This window comes from Podarcis liolepis, assembly GCF_965112155.1.
Source record: "Podarcis liolepis genome assembly, chromosome: 17".
NCBI lineage: Eukaryota > Metazoa > Chordata > Lepidosauria > Squamata > Lacertidae > Podarcis > Podarcis liolepis.
Window position 1 is genome coordinate 22,308,763 of NC_139571.1, and position 21,466 is coordinate 22,330,228.

Sequence of the window (21,466 nt, forward strand, 5' to 3'; positions counted from 1 at the left end):
TGACAAAGTCTACCAATTAAACGTTAAGCACTCTGATCTGTGATCTACTTACAGCGGAAGATTCACAACCAAAGATCCATAACAAGTCATCCAGGTCTTTCTCAGTTACAGTTTCATCTAGAGATACTCCAAGCTATTGACAGTTGGAAGGGAGGAAGGAAAGTTTAGTACTGAAAAAACAGTGTACTTTCAAAGAGCACAAAACAAAACATTAAAGTAGTGTAACAACTGTTGACATTTCACCAACGTGATGTGAAGATCTCGATTACTACAACAGAAGGGAAAAAGTAACTAATTTTCTCATCAGGTTCAAATGATACTGGTGGAAGCTTACAATAATCTTTTTGCATTTTCAGTAGCTCCATAGGTTTAATACTGTATATGCAATTCTTCTAGCCTTAACTAGAGAAGTGCATCATGTTTTACAAAACTGTGCTTAGCAATTTCAGCAACCTTCCACTATGTATCTGCTCAGTTATTTAAAATTTAGGGGAGGAATTCAATGTAGTGCTAAGGAGATGGTGTTATCAGTATTAGCATTTCTGCTTGCCTAGTGGAATGATTGACCTTCTCCTCCACCCATGTACTATGGGGTTATCTTGACCCCCCCAAGCCAATTTGGAGGATGGGGGAGGGAAGGAAGAAAATCCCCGTGTTAGTGGAAGTCCTTGCATAGGCTTCTGCTAGTGGGACCAGTAAATGGAATCTGCCCCTTACATTTTTCCCCTCTAATGAAAGTGAACTCAGAAAATGTGAAGCAGAATTTAAAAATTCAGACCCCAAAAGAAAAGGGTGTACAACACTCCCTCTCTTTACAATTGATTTATCTCTCAATAAATCTGTCTGGATAATTCTAATACATCATGTTACAGAAGATTTAGGTTACGTGTTTTTGGGTTGCGGATCGTGGGAAATCCGGAAGTACCGGAATGGGTTACTTCCGGGTTTTGCAGCTCGCGCCTGCGCAGAAGCACCAAATCGCACTGGCGCCTGCGCAGACATGGCGCTTTAGGATGCAAACACTGTGGGTTGCAGACGTGCCTCTGTCACGGATTACGTCCACAACCCGTGGTTCCACTGTATACTGTTACTATTGTATGTTGACTTTCTAACCTAGGCAGGCTCCCAATTTTCCCCAGTTCTTCTGTGACTATCAGAGGGTTCTTGTTTTCCAGAGATGAGCTATGCAAAGTTTCACTTTGGGAGTAAGATCAAGACCAACTTCAGAGTGACACACAACGTACACAGGATTGTTTGAGGCTTCCTGGGTAAAGCACAGCCACTCCTTTCATGTACCATGCTCAAAATTGTTTTCATTTTTATGCAATCCCAGAAGATTTGCATCAAATCTGCCTTTGATCTTTTACATCTCCAACAATGCATATCTGATTGTATGTTTTACTCAGTCTATGCGAAGTTAGATACCACCGAAGTGCAGCCTCAATTTTTCTCCATCACACTAGTGCTTAATGATATCATAGGAAAGTTTTCAGACAACCAGCCCCAATGTGACATTGAAAGGAACACCATCCAAGAATAAATTTAGCCATCACTTACTGTACCATCATTGTAAATCCGGAGGTTTATCTGCCTCTGGGCTGCTCGGAGCAAGACTTCTTGGACGCCACATCCACACTGGATTTTCAAGGTATCAAAAAATAGGTCATGTTGCAGTTTATGACCAGCTCTCTTCAGACCTAGCAGAAATAACATGTGAACTCTTCGCTCCACTGGCTGCTCACATTTCTATAATGTTCTGCATTTAATATGCAGTATTTTGGTTGATACGGTTTTCAACAACAATATGCAGGGATTATGGATTTCTACTGGTGTTATAACAGACTTGCCTAAATTTGTTCAGAGTTGGTAGGTGGGGGTAGCCAAATCTGACTTATGAATCACTATAAACTGCACTGTTGCCTATTTCCCCACCTCGTCTGGTTCCTCAGGTATGCAGTCTTCCAATTTATCTTAATCCTAGTTCAGTGTTTCAGTTTCTTCTGCTAAAGCTCTTCCTCGAGTGCCTATTTTATCAGATATTTACCACAGAGCTGTTTCAAAGTGAAAGGGTCTCCCTTATGATGTCTACATTTTTTCTGGTTAATAATCAAGTTTTATTATACAAGTTTTATTACATAAAATGTTTTATGAAGACCAGTATACAAATAAGTACATAAAACAGATTTCAGCTGTTGCACAGAATATTGAAAACTTTGAAGAGTCTCCATCATGCAGCCATTAGATTAATTTTAACTCACCTTCAGCCAAGATGAGAGTGGCATTATGCACCCTCCTAGCAATGTGCTTTAGTCCATTAGCGCCATGGTAGACTCCGAACATAGCAGCCATATTAGCCAGAAGTGCCTAAAAGGCACAAAATTGGGGGGAAATAAGTCAGTTCACTAGCAGGTTAGTGTAAGGTGTGTTTTTTTGGGGGGGGTGTCTTGGAGTATATTTAGGAAAAAACAACCCACTAATATTTAAAACGGAGGGACGTGGGTGGGCGCTGTGAGATAAACCACAGAGCCTAGGACTTGCTGATCAGAAGGTTGGTGGTTCGAATCCTCACAACAGGGTGAGCTCCCGTTGCTCGGTCCCTGCTCCTGCCAACCTAGCAGTTCAAAAGCATGTCAAAGTGCAAGTACATAAATAGGTACCACTCCGGTGGGAAGGTAAACGGTGTTTCCGTGCACTGCTCTGGTTCGCCAGAAGCGGCTTAGTCATGCTGGCCACATGACCCGGAAGCTGTACGCCAGCTCCCTCAGCCAATAAAGCGAAATGAGCGCCGCAACCCCAGAGTCGGTCACAACTGGACCTAATGGTCAGGGGTCCCTTTACTTTTAATATTTAAAACATTCTATTTGTAATTGAGTTCAAATCAACCCACACAATGAAAAGTTACAATTACATTCCTGACATTTTAAAACAATAAAATAATCATTCAGATCTCTTGAATGTAAATTTGCAAGAAAGGCCACATTGAAGAGAAAGTTGTATCTAACTGTGTTCCTCTTCACTGGAACAGTTATTTGATCCCAATGAGGTTTCTGCAAAAGGGAGCGGAGAGGTGGTATCTGTCGCTTCTCCTTGTGCATCTCTAAATGTGCTCCAAAGGATTCCGGTATCCTTTGGGAAATTGTGGGATATGGCACAAGGGGTTTCAGAGGAAAGCAGGTGCAGTGTTTCAAAAAAAAATAAAATAAAAATCCTTCCCCTCCCATTCATTTACACCTTTGCCAGCAGAAGCAGCTGGATACTGCCCCAAAATACCCACATATTTTGCTATCCCCATATTCAAATAGCATGAACACAAAATTTAATTTTTTTATAAATCTACTACTTTTTTAAAATGACTGAAGGACTGAAGAAAAACCTCACCTGCGCAGTGCATATGTTGCTTGTAGCTTTATCCCTTCTTATATGCTGTTCTCTGGTTTGCAATGCAAGTCGATACACTTCTTTTCCATTAGCATCCCTTGAGCCATAAAAAGAATAGTGGTTACTCTCTCAACAAAGAACAGCTCTGCTTTTCTTAATAAAAGGTGACCGGTATACTCAAGAAGGTAATGCAAGACTAGGATGCTTGAGCAAAATAATTAAAAAGGCATTTAAAAAAAGGCATTTAAAAATGCCAAACGGTTCCTGAACCATTCTGTCGGTCAAGGCACCCTCTATTCACTTGAAATCACATGGAACAATTGAGAGCAAAGCCCAATAGTGCAAATGACAATTCCGCGAAACAAGATGTAAGGACCAGTTTCACAAAGCCTGACAGACTGTGAGCAAGGGGAACCACAAGCTTGACTGATACAAGCTATGAAATCTACAGTGTGTGCCCTTGACCTAAACCTTATATTCTAGTTTCTTGGACACACTCCTCCAATTTAGGCTTTTGAAGGTGTTCCAGTGGGGACACACAATTGTGGAAGTAAAGTTCCAGCTGAACAGAGATGGCATCTTTGCATATGTAAAGGGATGTATACAGAAAATTTAATAAGGAGCTCTAGACGCAGTAAGTGTGGAAAGTGATTTGAGGGGAGGAAATTATGTTTATATATTAGTGCATACGTAAGTAAAATAAATAAATAAATAAATATACTATATTCTAGCCAAGAAGATGTGTGTTTAATATTCAACAAAAAGCTCAAATCACTTCACGGCAAGGGAAATGTGTTATCAGAAGGATGGAGTTTTGCACAATAGCCCGAGATGTCTGCAGCACAAGTCCCATGACTAGGATTGAAGCTTTCGGCTTCAAGTTAGCCTACCTTGTAACTCCTACCATTCTTCCAGGCATCATTCGCACCAGGTTCTCCTTGACAGCAAAAAAGGCTGCATGTGGCCCACCATAACAAAGAGGCACCCCAAACCGCTGGGAGTTGCCCAGAGCGACATCAACACCAAACTCTCCTGGAGGTCTCAAGATGCACAGAGCTAGCAGGTCAGTAGCACAGCAGACTAGAGTCTGAAACAAGGAAAGAGATCAGCAGCATTGTCAGAACAAATGATCCATGGTCTATGTTATGTAATACCAGCAGTGGCGTAGCGTGGGGGGTGCAAGAGGGGCAGGCCGCACCGGGCACAACATCTGGGGGGCACGCTCGCTGCCTCCGGAGTCGCCGAAGAGCCTCGGGCGCAGGCTGTAGCAGAGCCCCATGTCTCGCGGAACTGACAAGCTGTGCGCACGTCCGGGCTGAAGGCGCCCGGCAGGCAGCGGCTCTCAGCGCTCGCCACGGAGGACGCGCCAGGCAGCCCCTCCTCACAGCCCCGCCTCCACCGCTGCTGCTGCAGCTGCTGGGCCATGTTGCATTTTCCTCGCCTCTCTGCCCCCCTCCTCGGGCAAGCGGCGTCGTTTGGGCGGCAGCGCCAGCGGCAACTCGCAGGTTAGGGGTTGGGGGGGCGCAAATTACTTGCCTTGCCCCGGGTTAGGGGGCGCAAATTACTTGCATTGCCCCGGGTGCTGACAACTCACGCTACGCCGCTGAATACCAGTGACAATTAACTAATGTTTATTCAAAGTGATTCTAGTACGTCTCAAAGAAAACAAATAATGAAAGAACCAGTAATGCCTTAATTTCATGTTTAATGCAACTGTGCTGGGGTATATAAATTACCTGTTCCCGGTACCTCATCTACAATAAAGAGTATCGTGATGTAAATTTAACCGCTATATGCGGCATTAGGAAGAAACCTTGTATCAAATCAGATCATTGGTTCATTCTGAAACAGCTCAACCATTTATTTGTTGAGAGAAGTAGATTTACTCCTACAAAGTCTGCATGCAGATCTTTGGCATCTATTGAAGTCAAATAAGGCAAGGGAGACCTACATCTGCACAGAGAGGTTCATTTCCAAAGAGTGTTCTACAACTTAAGTTATAATAAATCTAAATGCTTAAATATACAAAATATGTCAGGAAAAGCTTATGACTGCTTCGTTTTACCCCGTTCTGATGGGCTTGATCAACAAACGCAGTGAAATCTTCCACCTTCCCCTCGGTATCTGGGTACTGGAACAAAACGCCGCTGACATCTTTGCCACTGAAGTCCATTTCATGAGGCAACTTCAACTCAACAATAATGCCAGTGTAACTGGAAAGCAAGAGAAATATACAGGAAAAGAGTAAGCCATTTCCTGCTTGTAAATGGGTTTTCAACATCATTTACGGATTGGATCCAGACTTTACCCTTCCACAAATGGGAAGGCTCCTATCCACAGAAAGGTTTTAATCCAGTGGGGGGGGGGGCTGACTTTTGCTGAGTCCTTGCTCCCCCTGCAGAACCCAGCAATACCTCCCACGATGGTTGATGGCCCCCCCAGTGCCCTGGAACAGGGTGAGAGGAGGTGCTGGGAGCTAAGGTGGGAGCAGAAATTGGCAAATCTCCTCTCCCTCTCCTGCACAGGAAGAATGTAACTCGATTCAAGGGATGTTCCTGCTGGGAGCAAAGTCTGGATCCAACAAGATACCTACAAATTGATTTGAAAGAAATAATGCAACAGAAGTAAACATTACTTTGCTCTGGTTTGCACCACTGCTATCGTCTGAGGATGGCATCGGATGTCGACATAAAACTTCCTCCGCTTATTATGCCTGTTTGGGGGGGGGGGGAAAGAGACACACAAACACACAATGTAAGCATTTCAAATATGTTTCATACCATTTTTATTGCAGGCCAACAAGTTTCTACAGCCTACATCATTACTCCTGATTGGCTTGGGTATCTGGCCAATAGTTCAGGAAGGGCTGGCAGGAAGTATCCATCAATCACGAAACCAATAAAAACTCAAGCCTGCCACTTAGTTACCAAGATCCACATAAGAAAATTGTGAGGCAAAACACTCAGTTATTGTTAGAAGATTCTTAGGTACATTCACAGAGAGCCACGAGCCCTGATAACTAAATATTGCTTCCCATTTTTTGTCAGTTGCTTGAGTGGAAAAGCAATGGAAGATTATCACCCTTTTTGTGGGTTTTCCTAAACCCCCTTGGTTGGTCATTGTGAAAACAGGATCACTGACTTTATGGTCCCTTGGCCTCATCGTTAAGTACCCTCCTAATCACCCAATTGTGATTTATTCAAGTTTGGTATGTATTTTCTCTTTTAGTATCTCTTTTCCTTTCTTCATGGTTAACATTTCCGATTACAGGCCAGGGGGCAGTGTTCATTCTGTTTAATATAACTACTGCATTGAACCTAACTGCGGGGCCCTTTATAAAACAAAAATGCTATTGCAATTATTTTTGTTTCCGTCTGTTACCTGTGGCACAACTGCATAGCTTCGGCTGCAGCAGTTCCTTCATCTAGCAAGGATGCATTCGACACGTCCATTCCTGAGAGGTCACACACCATTGTTTGATAATTTAATAAACTCTCCAGCCTTCCTTGAGATACCTCTGGCTGGTAAGGGGTGTACTGGGTAACCCTATTAAAAACAAAATATTTCAGATATCAAGCTTCTGACCCTTCAGAACCATGTTTCCAAAAAGGTCATAATCTCCAATATATTTTAACTGTCTATTTTAATACCATTTGAATCTGGCTGATATTTATGTTGCAAACAGAGAATGCACCATAAGAAAAACAAATAAATTGGGCTTAACTTTTAGAATGTGACTATTTGTTGCTGAATAGAAAGCATTCTTGTCAATTATCAAACAGTTATCTACCACCCCAAATATGCTAGTCTATAGGTATCAAAATTCAGAGTCAAGCTGCACTTAATCTGTTAACTTGATTATGCTGTAACTTCAGTTACTTTTCACTAACTGATCAGCCAATACTAAAATACTGAGCGTTGTAAAAGATTCTGGTTTCAGAAACCATGACACAGAATGAATGATCACAGCTGGTGTTGCTATGTGCTACTGTAACACTGAGTAAAATCTTCATTTTGCGTGTTTAATTACATGCTAAACTTTAGATGCGGTTCTTGCAGGGCGGGGGGGGGGGGGAGAACAGAGACAGAGACAAAGAAACCTGCTTTTGACTGTGTATGCCTGTTTCCTGCTGAGAACTTAATTTAGAAATTAAGCCCTGCTTGGGATGTAGAGAACAGGCACACACAATCAAAGAAAGCCTTTTATAGGCCAGTTTCGTTCTCCCCCCACCAGTGGCGTAGCGTGGGTTGTCAGCACCCGGGGCAAGGCAAGTAATTTGCGCCCCCTAACCCGTGGATTTGCGCCCCCTACCCCTAACCCCCAGATGTTGCGCCCGGTGTGGCCGGCCCCCCCTGCACCCCCCATGCTACGCCACTGCCCCCCACCACTTCCAAGGCCAACAACTTTGCTTGTGCTATGGTCCCCAAAAACCAGCCAGCCCACTGGCTGTTGGAGCCTGGGAATCCAGCGCTAGGAATTTTGACTGATGGGTGGGACAAGCCACCTATTGATCTAGTGATGTCATAATGACATCATTTAATTGACAGGGAAGTGGCCCTGCCCACCAGTCAAGTTTGATCCTGATAAAGGTCTGGCCCATGGAGCCAAAAAGGTTCCCCACTCCTGTGCTAAAACGTATGAAGTAAAATAATTCTTGCAAGTGATAAAGGGTGGATCTACACACAGGAAAAAACACGCTATAAATAAGTCAGAAATTAAATTGTTATAATAAAAGGAAGAAAACTATGTAAAAATTGCATAGAAAATTTATTTTGCTCTCTACCACCATCTGCTGTTGCGTGTTTATAATGCATTCAAAGCATTGTTTTTTGCCTAATGTAGCTGAGTCCATATAGAAAGAAAAATGGTTGTGTTTAAAGCAAGGCAGGGAACCTAACTTGAATCGTAGAGAACACTGTTGTCAAGTCAAAGGCCAGGTTATAACCCAAAAGGAGTGACGTATGAAGCAGTGACTTTAGCTATGAAAGGCTAAATGTAGTTCAAAGATAAGGAATAGCCAACATGCTGCCCTCCAGTTTGCTAAGAAGCAACAGGAAGAAAAGAATATTGATGGCACTCCCTTCAGTGCCTGCCAGCATAGCCAATGGTCAACGATGCTTATAGTACAAGTCCAACAACATCTAGAGAGCATGACCTTGGCTAGCCCTGCTACAGATTCTTATTTTTCCAGCAAGGAGGAATGTTTGTTTTTAGCTTTGATAAGTTATAGAACAACTTTTTGGGGGGGCAGGTTTTTTTGTTTTTTGTTTTACTCTGCTCAGCTCTGACAGGTACACAGTGAAGTTTCGACTTCAGAGCCACAGAAAAGGCTCTGTCTCATGTCGCCACCAGCTGAGCTTCTGGTGTTGATGGGACCAAGAGAAGGTGCTCACCTGAGAATCTCAATACCTGGGCAGTTTCATATAGGGAGATATGATCTTTCAGGTAGCCTGGACCGAAGCTATAAATGGATATGTTTGCAAACCTTGATTAAACATCTAAAAAACCCCAAAGCCTCAGCTACCTTTGAGAAACCTTTGAATGGTAGACCACTATGTGACTATAGAAAATCCCTTAAGTTTCACAGATAATTTACCATGCACCAAGGCAACTGGTTCCTCAAGGAACAAGCCTCCATGGAGTTAGTTGCGCAGCACTTTGGATCCTGACTAACATACTACCTTTCTATAACAACAGCATCGTATTACTCACAAGTAAAGTATGAAAACAGGTAGACAAAACACTCCTATTCAACATCATGAAAACTGATCACTGTATATTGTTCAGGCTATATTTATACAAACTTTTATTTATACAAAATTCAACCCCCTAACATGCAAGTAGCATTTCTGCACATGATGCTGCACATAATACAGTAGCAATCCTACACATTAGTAATTACTGGCCATGCAAATTGGTCTCTCTCCCATCCCCAGAATTTGCATTGTTTTAATTGCGTACGCTTATTGAACACACACAAATCACTCTTCAGGATTATCTATTCATTACCATGATAGTTGGCCGTTATTGCTAGTCTCCCATTCTGGCATCATTCACATCTTGCCAGACATTGAACCAAAGTACAAGAAATTGCACACATTTTCTAAGTATCTCAGAATACTGTCATCAGTATGAAAATAAATAAAGTACAAATTAGGCAGGCAGTCATTACGAAAATAAAGTGGATTTCTAGGGTTAAGTCTAGACTTCTTGTCAACTCATCCAAGAAGCCAAACATACTTTCTATTCTTTGTCCGTTCATTTATGTTCACGTCACGTTACTGGAATTAATTAGTTCTGTTTCCAGGGCAACACCACAGCGGACAGATAGCATGAAGACAGTCCGGAAGAATCAGCACAAAAATGTGTGCAGCTTAACACTGTCCCACAACATTACACTGCTAACAGCCGATTGTGGGTTAGTGAGCCACACTCTTTATTTATTTAAACGCATCCTATTCTCCGTACTTTGATTAAGGAAACTAGAAATGCCACACAATCTAAGGAATCCTGGTACACTTTACCATGTCCCAATTGTCTAGAGAGGTCTGATCTACACTGCAAGAATATTACCAGGAAGGGGGGGGGGGGAGTGGGAAATGAAGCCAAATGCTTGAGGATGAGTCAAACAGAGATGTGAATTTGTTTCTCTAAAGTACAAGTCCCAGAGTTCCTTACTCCCTGGCAATATTTCCTGTGCATAGGCAGGAGGAACAGGGTGTGGCAGCTGATCAGTAGTAGGATGGAGGGATCAGCACCATAATAAGGAGGGATAGTGAGATCCCAGGGGTTGTGGTGAAAGCCAGAGGTGCAAATAAGATCTACAAGCTGCAGAGCATGTTGTATGTCTGTACTGAGCCTAGAGAAATAATGTTTGAGCACTGCTTACCCGTGATAACGAGAGCTAAGGACCATTGCCAGAACTGGGGGATTTGAAGCAATTGCCTATGACCCTCTTTGCGTAGGAAGAATTTTACAAAGCATAATTTCTGCGCAGAAATGTGGGGAAACGTCTGGTCAGGCAAAGAATTCCTTCATACTATAATTGGGCAGATGGATTGCAGCCAGTATTTACCTGGGCTAAATAGCTAGACTTGGCCTTAAGAGAGAAAAAGCCCACTGTATTTTTTATGCACAGTATTACCTACAAATAAACTGAGCAATTGTATGCAACTATCAAATAAACTGAGCAATTGTATGCAACTATCTGTGCAGAGTAGCAGGAATTGTTTACAAAAAGACTCCTACTGAGTTGCATTCTTGCTAGAAGAATTCAAATGTTTGCTTGCCAAATCTGTCAGTGAATGGTATTTGCCTCACACTGTGCTTTCCTGTTAGTCTTTTATAATATTCAAAACAATAACACACAAAAACAACCTCCGGGCCTTTCTATTCGTATCTCCCATCTTTCAGTTCTCATCTTCTTCAAGGACTAATTTTACACACCCGTACAAGTTTTCCATATTTAACGGTTACAGGAATATACATTGGGGTATTTGCATTCTACCCTCTTCTAAGGCTTTGATATATTTCAATAGTTGAAGTATATCTTTTAAAACTTAATAGCAGTTAGTAGCATGCCCTTGAACCATTTTGAATATTTTGCTGTATGCATAGCCTCATAGGACTTTTGTGTAAACTGACAGTAGAAGTTGAAAAAAAACCATGTTGTAAATTCAGAACTTTGATGTTTCACCAGAAAAATATCAGAAGCTTCACAAATTTATTTATAGCTAACTCAGTTGGTCAACTTAATTATAGGAACTATATTTGATGGTTAATTTCGAAAAATTCTTTTCTATAATTTATAGGCCACTTATTAGGGCAACAACAAATTAATTTGTTAGAAACTATTTTATTGAGTAGGAAGTGCCACCAATTAATCTGTCAGTATATTTTTAGATGTAGGGTGACATCTTCTAACATCTGCTTTTGGGAAAGTATGCTTTTTGCATTAAAACTAGCCTTTACTCATAGGTAAACGTATACAAATGCAGTAGGGCTGCAATTCTACACCCACTTACCTGGAAGAAATGGCCTTATTGAACCTAATGGGTCTTACTTCTCAGTAGACTTGCACAGGATTGTGCTGAATTGAATGAAGTCAACTAAATCTCATGCAATTAATTGACTAGCAGCAGTGCAATCCTAACCATTTTGATTAGAAGTAATTCCTATTGAAGTCAATGGGGCTTACTCTCAAGAAGGTGAGGTTAGGATTACAGCCCAAGGCATCACTAACTGGTAACAGATCTATTATTTGTGCATGTTTTTATCCATTATGTGGCTCAGGTTTGTCAGTTGTCTGGCTCCTTGTGGGGAATGCGAATTGATCTTAAAAAGAAATTACAAATGATGGAAGCAATCTGCACCTACAACCACATTTATGTATTAGAATAAACATTTCTGCTTTATTGATAAATTTGCTAATGACTGTTCATTCTGTTCCTCAGATAATTCTGAGCATTTTTTCTTTCATCAGAGTCTTGAATCCCTGAAGGCAGCACAATAATGTAGGAACTTCTATGCATCCCAACACATTAACAACATGAACAATATGAAATATACAATACAGGTGTGTGTTTAATGATAAAATATGGTACATTACCATCCTGCATTCTCCAGCATATTCCTCACAATGGCCTGAGGGACTGAACAGTTGTAATAACCCATGCCAATATACGATCTCCAGATCTTGTTCTTGCTGGCAATACTGTGTAAAGTTTCAAGAATTTCATTCTCACCTAATTAAAAAAAATGTTATGGTAGAAGTCTTGTAAAAGGATTGATTAATGTGGTACATTTGGAACCTGCTGCTCCTTATAATCTAGTGCAGGTCTGCTAGCACCTCAAATTCATCTCCCCTTCTACTTCCCAATTTCATTGGCCTGCTCATCTTTAGTGCTGAAAATTACAAAAGTGAGGCAAATAAAGATTTGCTACCATCACTCACAATTACTGCATTCCAACTGCCCACTTTTGAGTGATGATATTTAGTTCTTTCTGATTAGCAGAGTATTGTGTCTACTCAGCGGGTTTTTAAAAGCTTGAAACCTATTTAAGGTACAAATCACTTGCAAAAGGAATTGTATTTCCTCCTTTGCATTCTTTTGAATGCCAAGTGAGTTTTCTTAAGCCAGGGGTGTCCCTCCAGATGGTGCTAAGCTGCAGTCCCCAGGAGCCCTGAACATTCACCAAGTTGCAAGGACTGATTGGAGTTGCCACCCATCAGTAACCACTCTTACCTAAAATGACCAGATTGTTAATTTCGCCAGAGACCCGTACAACTCTGCAGCATCATACCAGGACTTTTAAACTCATGTAAACTAGCCAATGCCTGAAGGGTCATGATTCAGCTGCTCCAATATGGCCTATGCTATGATATCATAATGAGTTTAGCAAGACTCAGACCACCTTTGGTGGCTATGGGGCAATGGAGAAAATGTTTATATCCTGCGGTGCAGGACAACTTTTCCTAAATTACGCAGCAAGAGTTACGTAAGTTCACCAAAGGTTTCTGACTGACAACCTGCTGGTGTCAATTTAACAGCCTTTATATACCTTTTGCTGAAAGGGGATATACAGTGTCAAGGAACCTACACTTGAAAATTTGATTTTAAATCAAATAAAAAATTTGATTTTAAATCAAATAAAAAATGGCGAATTCATCCCACAGGCAATCAAGAGTATTTGAAACCTGGCCACTAGTCATTTAAGCACTTTATCTACCTTTATAGTACTATGTCCTGAAAAGAAAATAATAATGCAAACTAGACCTGGGTGATATATCATATATTGCCCAGGACCGGTATGAGGAGCAGACTGCGATGTCTGCTTCATTCAGCGGTACAGTGGTTTAAGTGCTTAATTTGTTCCGGAGGTGCGTTCTTAACCTGAAACTGTTATTAACCTGAAGCACCACTTTAGCTAATGGGGCCTCCTGCTGCCGCCGCGCTGCCAAAGCACAATTTCTGTTCTCATCCTGAAGCAAAATTCTTAACCTGAAGCACTATTTCTGGGTTAGCTGAGTCTGTAACTTGAAGCGTATGTAACCTGAAGTGTATGTAACCTGAGGTACCACTGTATATCACTAAGGGCTCCCCATCCGCAGCAGAGCCATCCACTTGAGCAGGAGCCAGCACCAGCTGGGGGATCCTTTAACTGCTCGGCTGAGCAGTGACGGAGTTAGCTTCATGGGTGCCTGGAACAGCGACCACGCCGTGCACCCGGGGGGGGGGGGCGGCGGCGAGCTGTGTGGGGTGTGTGTGATTTGCCGTGTGCGGTGGCGGCAGAGCAAGGCCACTGCGGTGTGCCTTTTTGTCACCCCCCTCATGGATGACACCCAGGGTGGACCGCCCCTGCTTCCTACGCCCCTGTGGCCGAGGGGAGCGGCAACTGCACACTCCTCAGGTGAGCAGTTAAAAGATGCAGAGGGAGGAACAAGCTGTAGCGGTGCCTCGCCAATGCAGCTTTTTCCACCCTCTGCACAGTACGAGGGCAGAGCTGGGTGCTGATTTTACTCAGCAATATATCGCTGGTGAAACCGCCACCATTCCTGGGTCCCTCTGCTAGCAACTCTCGCTGGAGGAGGTCGCTAGCAGAGGGACTCAGGAATGGTGGCGGTTTCACCAGTGATATACCGCTGACTGAAGCTGATATTGTGGTCTGCTCCTCATACCAGTCCTGGGCGATATATTAATATAGTGCCCTGCCTAGTAGGTACATATAGATGGAAGATACAATCCATTATGTGAACACTGTCCAGGAACAAGTGATCTCAGTATGGACCTCGTTAAGCAGAGTTCACTTAACCTGCATCACAAGCATTATCTTTCAGTGATTTGTGCATATGATTCTAAATGTTCTAAACATTTGTCTTGCATATCTGCATGGAAATCTTTCCTGTTGTCCTGCACTATGAGAATCATGTTTGCCATATTGCTATGATACTTCGTCTGCTCCGTTCTACTCACTTGTGTGCCTAATGATCAGGACACTAATAAAGTTACTCCTGTCTCATTTTCAGTTTCCTTCCTCTCCTTTTCGTACTCAACAGAAAATGAACCATAAAAAGTTTAAAGTCCAGAAACATAATACTGATACAGCAAAAACGGATATAAGTTTTTTAATGATGTGCTTTAACTTCAGGAAACATTTAGGAGATGCCTTTAAAAAAAACAAGGACAACTCAACATTTTTTTTTACTCCACTGCACTATTTTCCTCTACCTGATAGTTAGCCTAGTCCAAAGGTACAAAACAGGTCCAACACTTTTGTATGGAGTATTTATCTTTATAGAATACAGACATTGGCCTCTGATTATGAATCTACTTGGCTAATTCGAGGCTGTCCCCTCCTCATTGTGCAATGAAAAAGCTATAAAGCAAAGGACTCAATGAAGGGGGAGCTGGAAATACGAGAGGACGGTAAACACCCATTAAGAAACACTTGGAAATCAGCCATTCTAGTCAGCCTACTGCTTCCAGTTTTCTAGGGCAGTAGCAAAGATGAAATGCATTACACCAGACCCACTACACTGAAAATAGTTGAGTAATCCTTCAAGAACTTTAGCTGGCAATTCTTTTTGCTGAATAAACACCTGCTGCTGACCTTGTTTATTTCTCCCACTGGGAGCATTGCATAACATTATCGGAGGCAATGATCTTAATGTACCAAGCATCGAGTTCATTGATCTTTTGGCACCGTTATCTCAGAATGGGGGAAGGGGAACAAAGCACATACGGCTCCATCTTAGCTTTTATAATTCAGAAACAAGGTGCCCAACAGCTGAGTGGCGTTATTCCTAGTTCAAGAAATAAAATTATTGTTATTTATTATTGTTGTTGTTGTTACTGTTATTATTATTATTAATCTGCCCGGCCCTGGCTATTGCACCCATGAGCCCAGACTATCTCCATTGTTTCCAACAGGGTAGTTGCCTACTCTTGAGGTTTTTATGCCTACTGAAAACATTTGTTCACCCAGGCCTTTGCTGGTCATTGTCCAGCTACTGTAGATGCTATTATTTCTAGATTTGTTGGATTTTAATGGGCTGTTTTATTGTTCTCTGTTGTAGACCAACATGGATTTTAAAAAATGATGATGGTATAAAAGTATATTGCATAAATAAATATCAGTAAATACTTAAAATGTGCAAACGGTGCTTGCATAGTTGTTTTAAACTGTGGGCAGTAAGGGTGGGAAATAAATATGGGAAAACCTTTGTACATTCACTTTCATTTGTGTATCACAGCCCTTTGGCCATAAATGGCCAGAGTATATACTTGTTTGCCTCAAGCTCTCCTATGTTGCTGTTACCTCTCATCAGTTATAGACTCATCAGGGGGCACAAGTACAAAGTGTTCAAAAACAAGATCCAGTAAGGGACTTTTTGTGTTATAAACTTGTTGACATGAATTTATCATATGTAGTTGCCACCAAATTAGAATATGGCACAAGTTACCAACCAGATTGCGCAATGTTGTATTTCTCCCTCAGCCTTTTGGAATACTGGAATAATCCAGTTTACATGCCAAAGTTTTGAGGCACCTAGTTGTCACCAACCCCTAGGGTATGTTTAACTTTGAGCTGCAGCTTTCTGTAACAGGCTTCAGTAGACTCACTGTCAAAGGAGCTTGCTGTACTCATGAAGAGAAATGCAGCCAACTACTATTAGTATGTTATCAGAGAATACCAAGTAGATGGCAGCATGTTACAGAATGTTACTAAGACATACTAAGGGACCAGTGGACCCAAATAACGCTCATTTATTTAAAAGTCAGCAAGGAAGCACTCAAGCACAAAAAGAGCAATATTGCATTAAGTATAAGCTGAAATTAGTGTCATGTTCACTATACAAAATACTATATTATGAAGAGTTTAGTATTACTAACTCAACTCCTTTGCTTTTGCTGCAGGAGTTTTATTGTTGCCATTCTGCAAAACCTTAAATAAAGTTTGGTCAGGTCCCAACTGCATTTTGGCCCTTGCTTAATTATCCTGCTATATATAGGTCCATAAATAATGGACTGGGTATGAAATCTTGCTGCAGGGAGAAGAGATCTTTGCTGAAGAGCGGGAAGGAAGAGCTCACCAACATCATTACAGTGGTACCTTGGGTTACATACGCTTCAGGTTACACACTCCGCTAACCCAGAAATAGTGCTTCAGGTTAAGAACTTTGCATCAGGATAAGAACAGAAATCGGGCTCTGGTGGCGATGCGGTAGCAGGAGGCCCCATTAGCTAAAGTGGTACTTTAGGTTAAGAACAGTTTCAGGTTAAGAACAGACCTCTGGAACGAATTAAATACTTAACCCGAGGTACCACTGTATTAAAAATCAGACTGCATTTCCGCTCAGTTGAGGTGAACGTACACGTTCTGAACATAAAACGTAAAGAAAAGCTGCAGAATGAGAGCATAGTTCACTGTTTTTACTTAAAGGGAAAGAAATTGACAGATGATTGCCAATATACTATGTTCCTGTAGTGTATTCAGTTTTAAAGTAGCAAGATGTCTGTGAATATTTTGACTTATTGTTATTATTAATTTATTATTTATACCCCAACCATCTGGCTGAGTTTCCCCAGCCACTCTGGGCAGCTCCCAATTGAGTATTAAAAACAATACAGCATCTAAGGAGCCTAGATGTCATAAGTATAATTTAAGAGGTTCCTATGATACCTAGACAACTGCATGCTACACTGTTCTAAGTACTAAAATGAAAGCATTAGCTGAAGTCAGTAGGGAAACCACATCTCCTCTACAGTTTAAAGGTGAACATATAGCATGTTGGTGCATAGGATTAAAATTATGGCCACTTTCCCCCTCCCCTGTTTTCCCGTCGTACTGCTAAAAGCTAAACAATGGTTTGGCTTAGCATTATGCCCAAACCTCAGCTTGTGATTTGTCTCTCTTTAGACAAACCATGAGCTGTAATCAAGGTTTGTTCTTGGCTTACTGCCCACTGTTTGCCTCTGGAGCACAGATCATAAACCCAGATTGGGAGGCCGTGCTTAGCCAAACTATTGCTCAGCTCCTATTCAGAATGAAGGAGGAGAAAAGCAGCTAATTTTGTTCTGTGCACTAACCCCACTGTGTTGTGGTTAATTATCGTTTCAAGTGGCACATGAACATTGCCAATTTCAGTCTATGTTCTGAGTCTTCGGAAAATGCAATTTCCCCTAAAAATGTTAATTGTGAGGATGGAGCATTTATTGAATTATATATACCACCCTATACCTGGAGGTCTCAGGGCGGTTTACTTCCAACAACTAAGAGACACATCACGTGGCTTGTTTGGTTATGACACCGATATAATGTTGCCCATCAAATGCAAAATGTACATTTTAAAAGAACAAGCAAAATATGCATGTACTGTATACCATTTCACATCTGACACACAATGCTTTCTTTTATACTGAAACATTATATATAGGTTAACCCACCCCCCCAAAAAACCCAAACCATTATAAATTGGCTGTAAGAAACCACCACCCCTTCAATAGTAACTCTTGAGTTATCTTATTAGGGAAGGGTTGTATCCAACTAAATTTAACTGAGAGCACAGCTATTGAAATGAATAAGTTAATTATGTCCATTAATTTCAATGGGTCTCCTCTAAGTATGATTAATATTGGCAACATTCCAAAAATTACAAGTCACAAATATTATATCAAATAGGGATTAATATAATCCAGATTTTTTAAAAAAACAGTTTTCAACCACAAACTGGGAGAAGACAGTTAATTAAAGAAGCTAAGCTATAAAAATATAAAAGCTGAAAAAACAGACTAGTAAGTTTTCCATCATTTTCTATTACCTCTAACAATCTATCTTTGCAGACTATTGTTCCTCGGGGGTTTTCATTCCGCCTGCTGCTTCTGTTCTGTGATGTCATCACAAAGTAACCAGATTGAACTGGCCAGAACCTTACAAAGGGCTGCTGGGCCTAAAGTTTACACTCAAACTGCAGCTGGCTGATGAACAACACCAAAATGAGAGCAAGACAATTCAGTGTGTTCTAGATCTTTAAATGCTCTCACAGATGAAAAAGAAGAGATTATCCCTAAGGGAAGGAAGCTAAAAGATTATAATAGTGCAACTGTTGAACAAAGTTTGATTAAACCATCTATATGTCACTAGCACATTTTCCTGGTATTTTGTTTAGAGAGCACTTTTATGTTAAGCCCTTAAGGAAATCTTGATGCTGCTAGGTATAATTTGTTTTATTTTGTTTTAAAGATGTACCTTCCGCCTCCCAAACCCTGGAAGTTTCTCCAAGAACCTCTAAACAAGAAAAATTATGAGTATTGAAATTTTGCACAAAGGGGCAATTTGGTGACAAAGTACAAAAGGAAACTTATTTTAAAATCCTTTTTTGTACTTGTGAATCAGCATCTACACAATGTGACATCATCACACGTAACATTTGATTGGCATTGCAAACTGACATACCTAGAAGAAACAGTGTGGATGAAGGTGTTAGAATCTGATCTCCTAAACTATTTCTTGAATAATGAAACCCACTAGAGGCATGGCAATGTAATGTAATGTTATCTAAAGCTGCATATGCTTCATAATGGCAGGAAAATGTTAAATATTTTAGATTGTTAAGCAGCATGATAAGCATTCTTGATAGGTGCTTCAGAGACATTTATGCATATGACCATATAGATCACATTGGACATTTTATTTCTATTTTTTAAAAAAGATCTATCCTAAAAGTAAATAAAAATTAACTAAATAAAATTAGCGAAATAAATACAAATAAGGCAGCAAACAACTTTTTAAAAACAACATGTATATTAGACTAGCTTATTCATTTGCATGGTATATTTTAAAGATGATTTTGAGAAATTATGGGTAAATACTAACATGGGTGTCCCCTGTATGTTTATGCAGACTGTATTCTGCTCTTCACAATAGTCATCTAGTTTTTGCACCAAGCCTTTTAAGATAACTCGCTATCCCACAACTAAATCTATTGCTGATAGGGAGAATGAAATTCTCCTACCCAGCTATACTAATTAAATCAGAAGCAATGAAAAGCAGAGAGGGGAAGATTTCATATGAGGCTTTTTATTTGCCCCTAGGCTGAAAGGGACACTTACAAATGTGGTCATCCATCTTCAGAGGCCGTTGCAAGCGGATATTGCCAGGAATGGTTTTATCGATCAACTCGTCAATACTCTAAAAAGGCAAGGGATAGGGTGAAAAGCATCACATGAACCGACTGCAAGTTTGAAGTTCTCCAACACCTAAGCCGCGCACCAAAAAGGGGGCATTATTCAGACAAAGGGTCCAAACAAGAGGAACGGATGAAGGGAGGAAAAACTCACGAGGAATTTTTGATGAAGAGCTCGGGCTCATGCAGCCGAGGTTTTATGAAACGCGATTTAGATCTCTCCTCCCCCACTTTCGAAAAGCTCTTTACTCTGAAGTGAAATGAGGCCAGATGGCGTGACATGGTGGGAAAGATATTGATGTGGGGCGAAGGAGAAAGGAGAGCGGGCAGACAAAGCGAGCGCTGCCCGGAGCGCACAGAAAGAGGGGAGGCGAGGGTCAGGTTGGGGTACGGGACGGGGGCGCAAAGCGCATCAGCGGGGAGAGGAGGGAGCCCCCTGGATTTGGCTCACCGACAGCCCCACCGTCTGCAGCATCTCTCGCTTCTCTTTGTCCCCCGGGCCGATGTGCCTCTCGGAGAAGTCATCGTGCCTGGGCAGGAGTCTCTCGATGCGCCTCGAGGTGTTTGGAGAGGCGGCAGCGGCGGCGACGGCGCTTTCCCCGACGGCGCTGCTGCTCCTCCTCACCCCAGCCAGCCTTTGCTGCTCCCGGCGTCCTCCCCATCGGCCGGGCGCCTTCTTGCCCCCCAAGGCTCCGCCGTGGGGTCCGTGCAGGCTGGCCCCCCGGCCCACCAGCCGCCCCCACCACTGGACGCAAGACTGCATTGGTGACCTCGCTCGCTTGCCGCTCCCTCGCACTGCGCGCCTGCTGCTGCTGCTTCCCCCGACGGCACCACCTGCGACTCACTTTCTGGCGGCCAGGCGCCCCCCGGCGCTCCTTATAGCCAATGGCGAGGCGAGGAGGAGGAGGGGCTCGCTCGCCCCGCCCCGCAGAAGCCACCTGCTGAGAGGGCTGGTCCCCCCCCCCGCCTGCGAGAGCCAGCCAGCGCTCCCTCCCGCTCACCCACCCACCCCAGGATGGCCTGAACCGAGCAGCGCGCAGAGAACAAGTGACCCGAGGTACTGGCTTGCAGCCACGTTCTCGCCCAGCAGCGCATCATCCGTATTTTCCGCTGCTGCAGGAGGACAAAGTGCCGCTGCTGTGCTCACGGGTTTCACTGGCGACGCACCACCGGGGGGGGGTCCCCCTTTTTCTCTCATCAGCCTTTGCTGCTCTCGGGCTTTTATCATCAGGCAGTGTTTTCAGTGCCTGTCCCTAGCATAGCTGTCAGCGTTTTGCTTTTTTTAAGGGAAATTCCCTTATTCCGAATAGGATTCCTCGCAAAGGGAAAAGTTGACAGCCATGGCCCCTAAGGTTCCCCTGCCCTCCCCCTACTGTAATAAAATTGGATGGCCTGCGGTTAATGGCCCGACCTTCTTTACTTTCCGAATTCTTAGCTGCAATCCCCTTTTCACCTCCTTCCCCTACGTGAAGTTTAACTTCAATTTCAGCAGCTTTCCCCCCTGCTGGAATCCCACCTGACTGCTGCCGGCCTTATCTGTTGTGCGGCATTATCTCTTATTGCAAACACCAAGCGGTCCCTTAAGTCAGATAAAAAATGGGAAAAGCAGCACCTGGGAAGAGTGGCAGCGTTTTGTGTTTAAAGAAGCACTTGCCTACTTTTTCCTCTTACTAGAACTGCTGTGCAAGGGTGGGCAGGGGTGAAACTAGGCTTTATTTCACCTGGGTCAAAGACCCAGTTTGGCACTCCTGCATGAGCATCACTGGGCCGGGAGCCTCAGTGGAGCTCTTCTGAAGGCTTCCCCTGGCCCCAGAGCAAAGAATCCAGCTAGCCGTCCCCCCAGTAGCTACAGCTCTGGGGTGGGGCTTGGGGTACAGACTCGTAACACAAATTTGTATATG

General features: G+C 42.5%; 1 protein-coding gene across 1 annotated transcript in view; it reads right to left on the reverse strand.

Annotated features, from left to right (window-relative positions):
- The window catches only part of GLDC (glycine decarboxylase), a 39,182-nt gene extending 17,982 nt beyond the window's left edge, over positions 1-21,200 (reverse strand). Inside the window, exons 1-11 of the mRNA XM_083482249.1 lie at positions 20,017-21,200; positions 19,492-19,570; positions 11,988-12,123; positions 6,760-6,924; positions 6,014-6,091; positions 5,444-5,591; positions 4,269-4,465; positions 3,379-3,475; positions 2,259-2,364; positions 1,558-1,697; positions 53-133 (exon numbers count right to left, since the gene is read on the reverse strand). Of these exons, the coding sequence (XP_083338375.1) occupies positions 53-133; positions 1,558-1,697; positions 2,259-2,364; positions 3,379-3,475; positions 4,269-4,465; positions 5,444-5,591; positions 6,014-6,091; positions 6,760-6,924; positions 11,988-12,123; positions 19,492-19,570; positions 20,017-20,328 (1,539 nt within the window). The 5' untranslated portion in view covers positions 20,329-21,200. The remainder of the gene's footprint in view (positions 1-52; positions 134-1,557; positions 1,698-2,258; positions 2,365-3,378; positions 3,476-4,268; positions 4,466-5,443; positions 5,592-6,013; positions 6,092-6,759; positions 6,925-11,987; positions 12,124-19,491; positions 19,571-20,016) is intronic.
- Between the last annotated feature and the right edge of the window lie 266 nt (positions 21,201-21,466).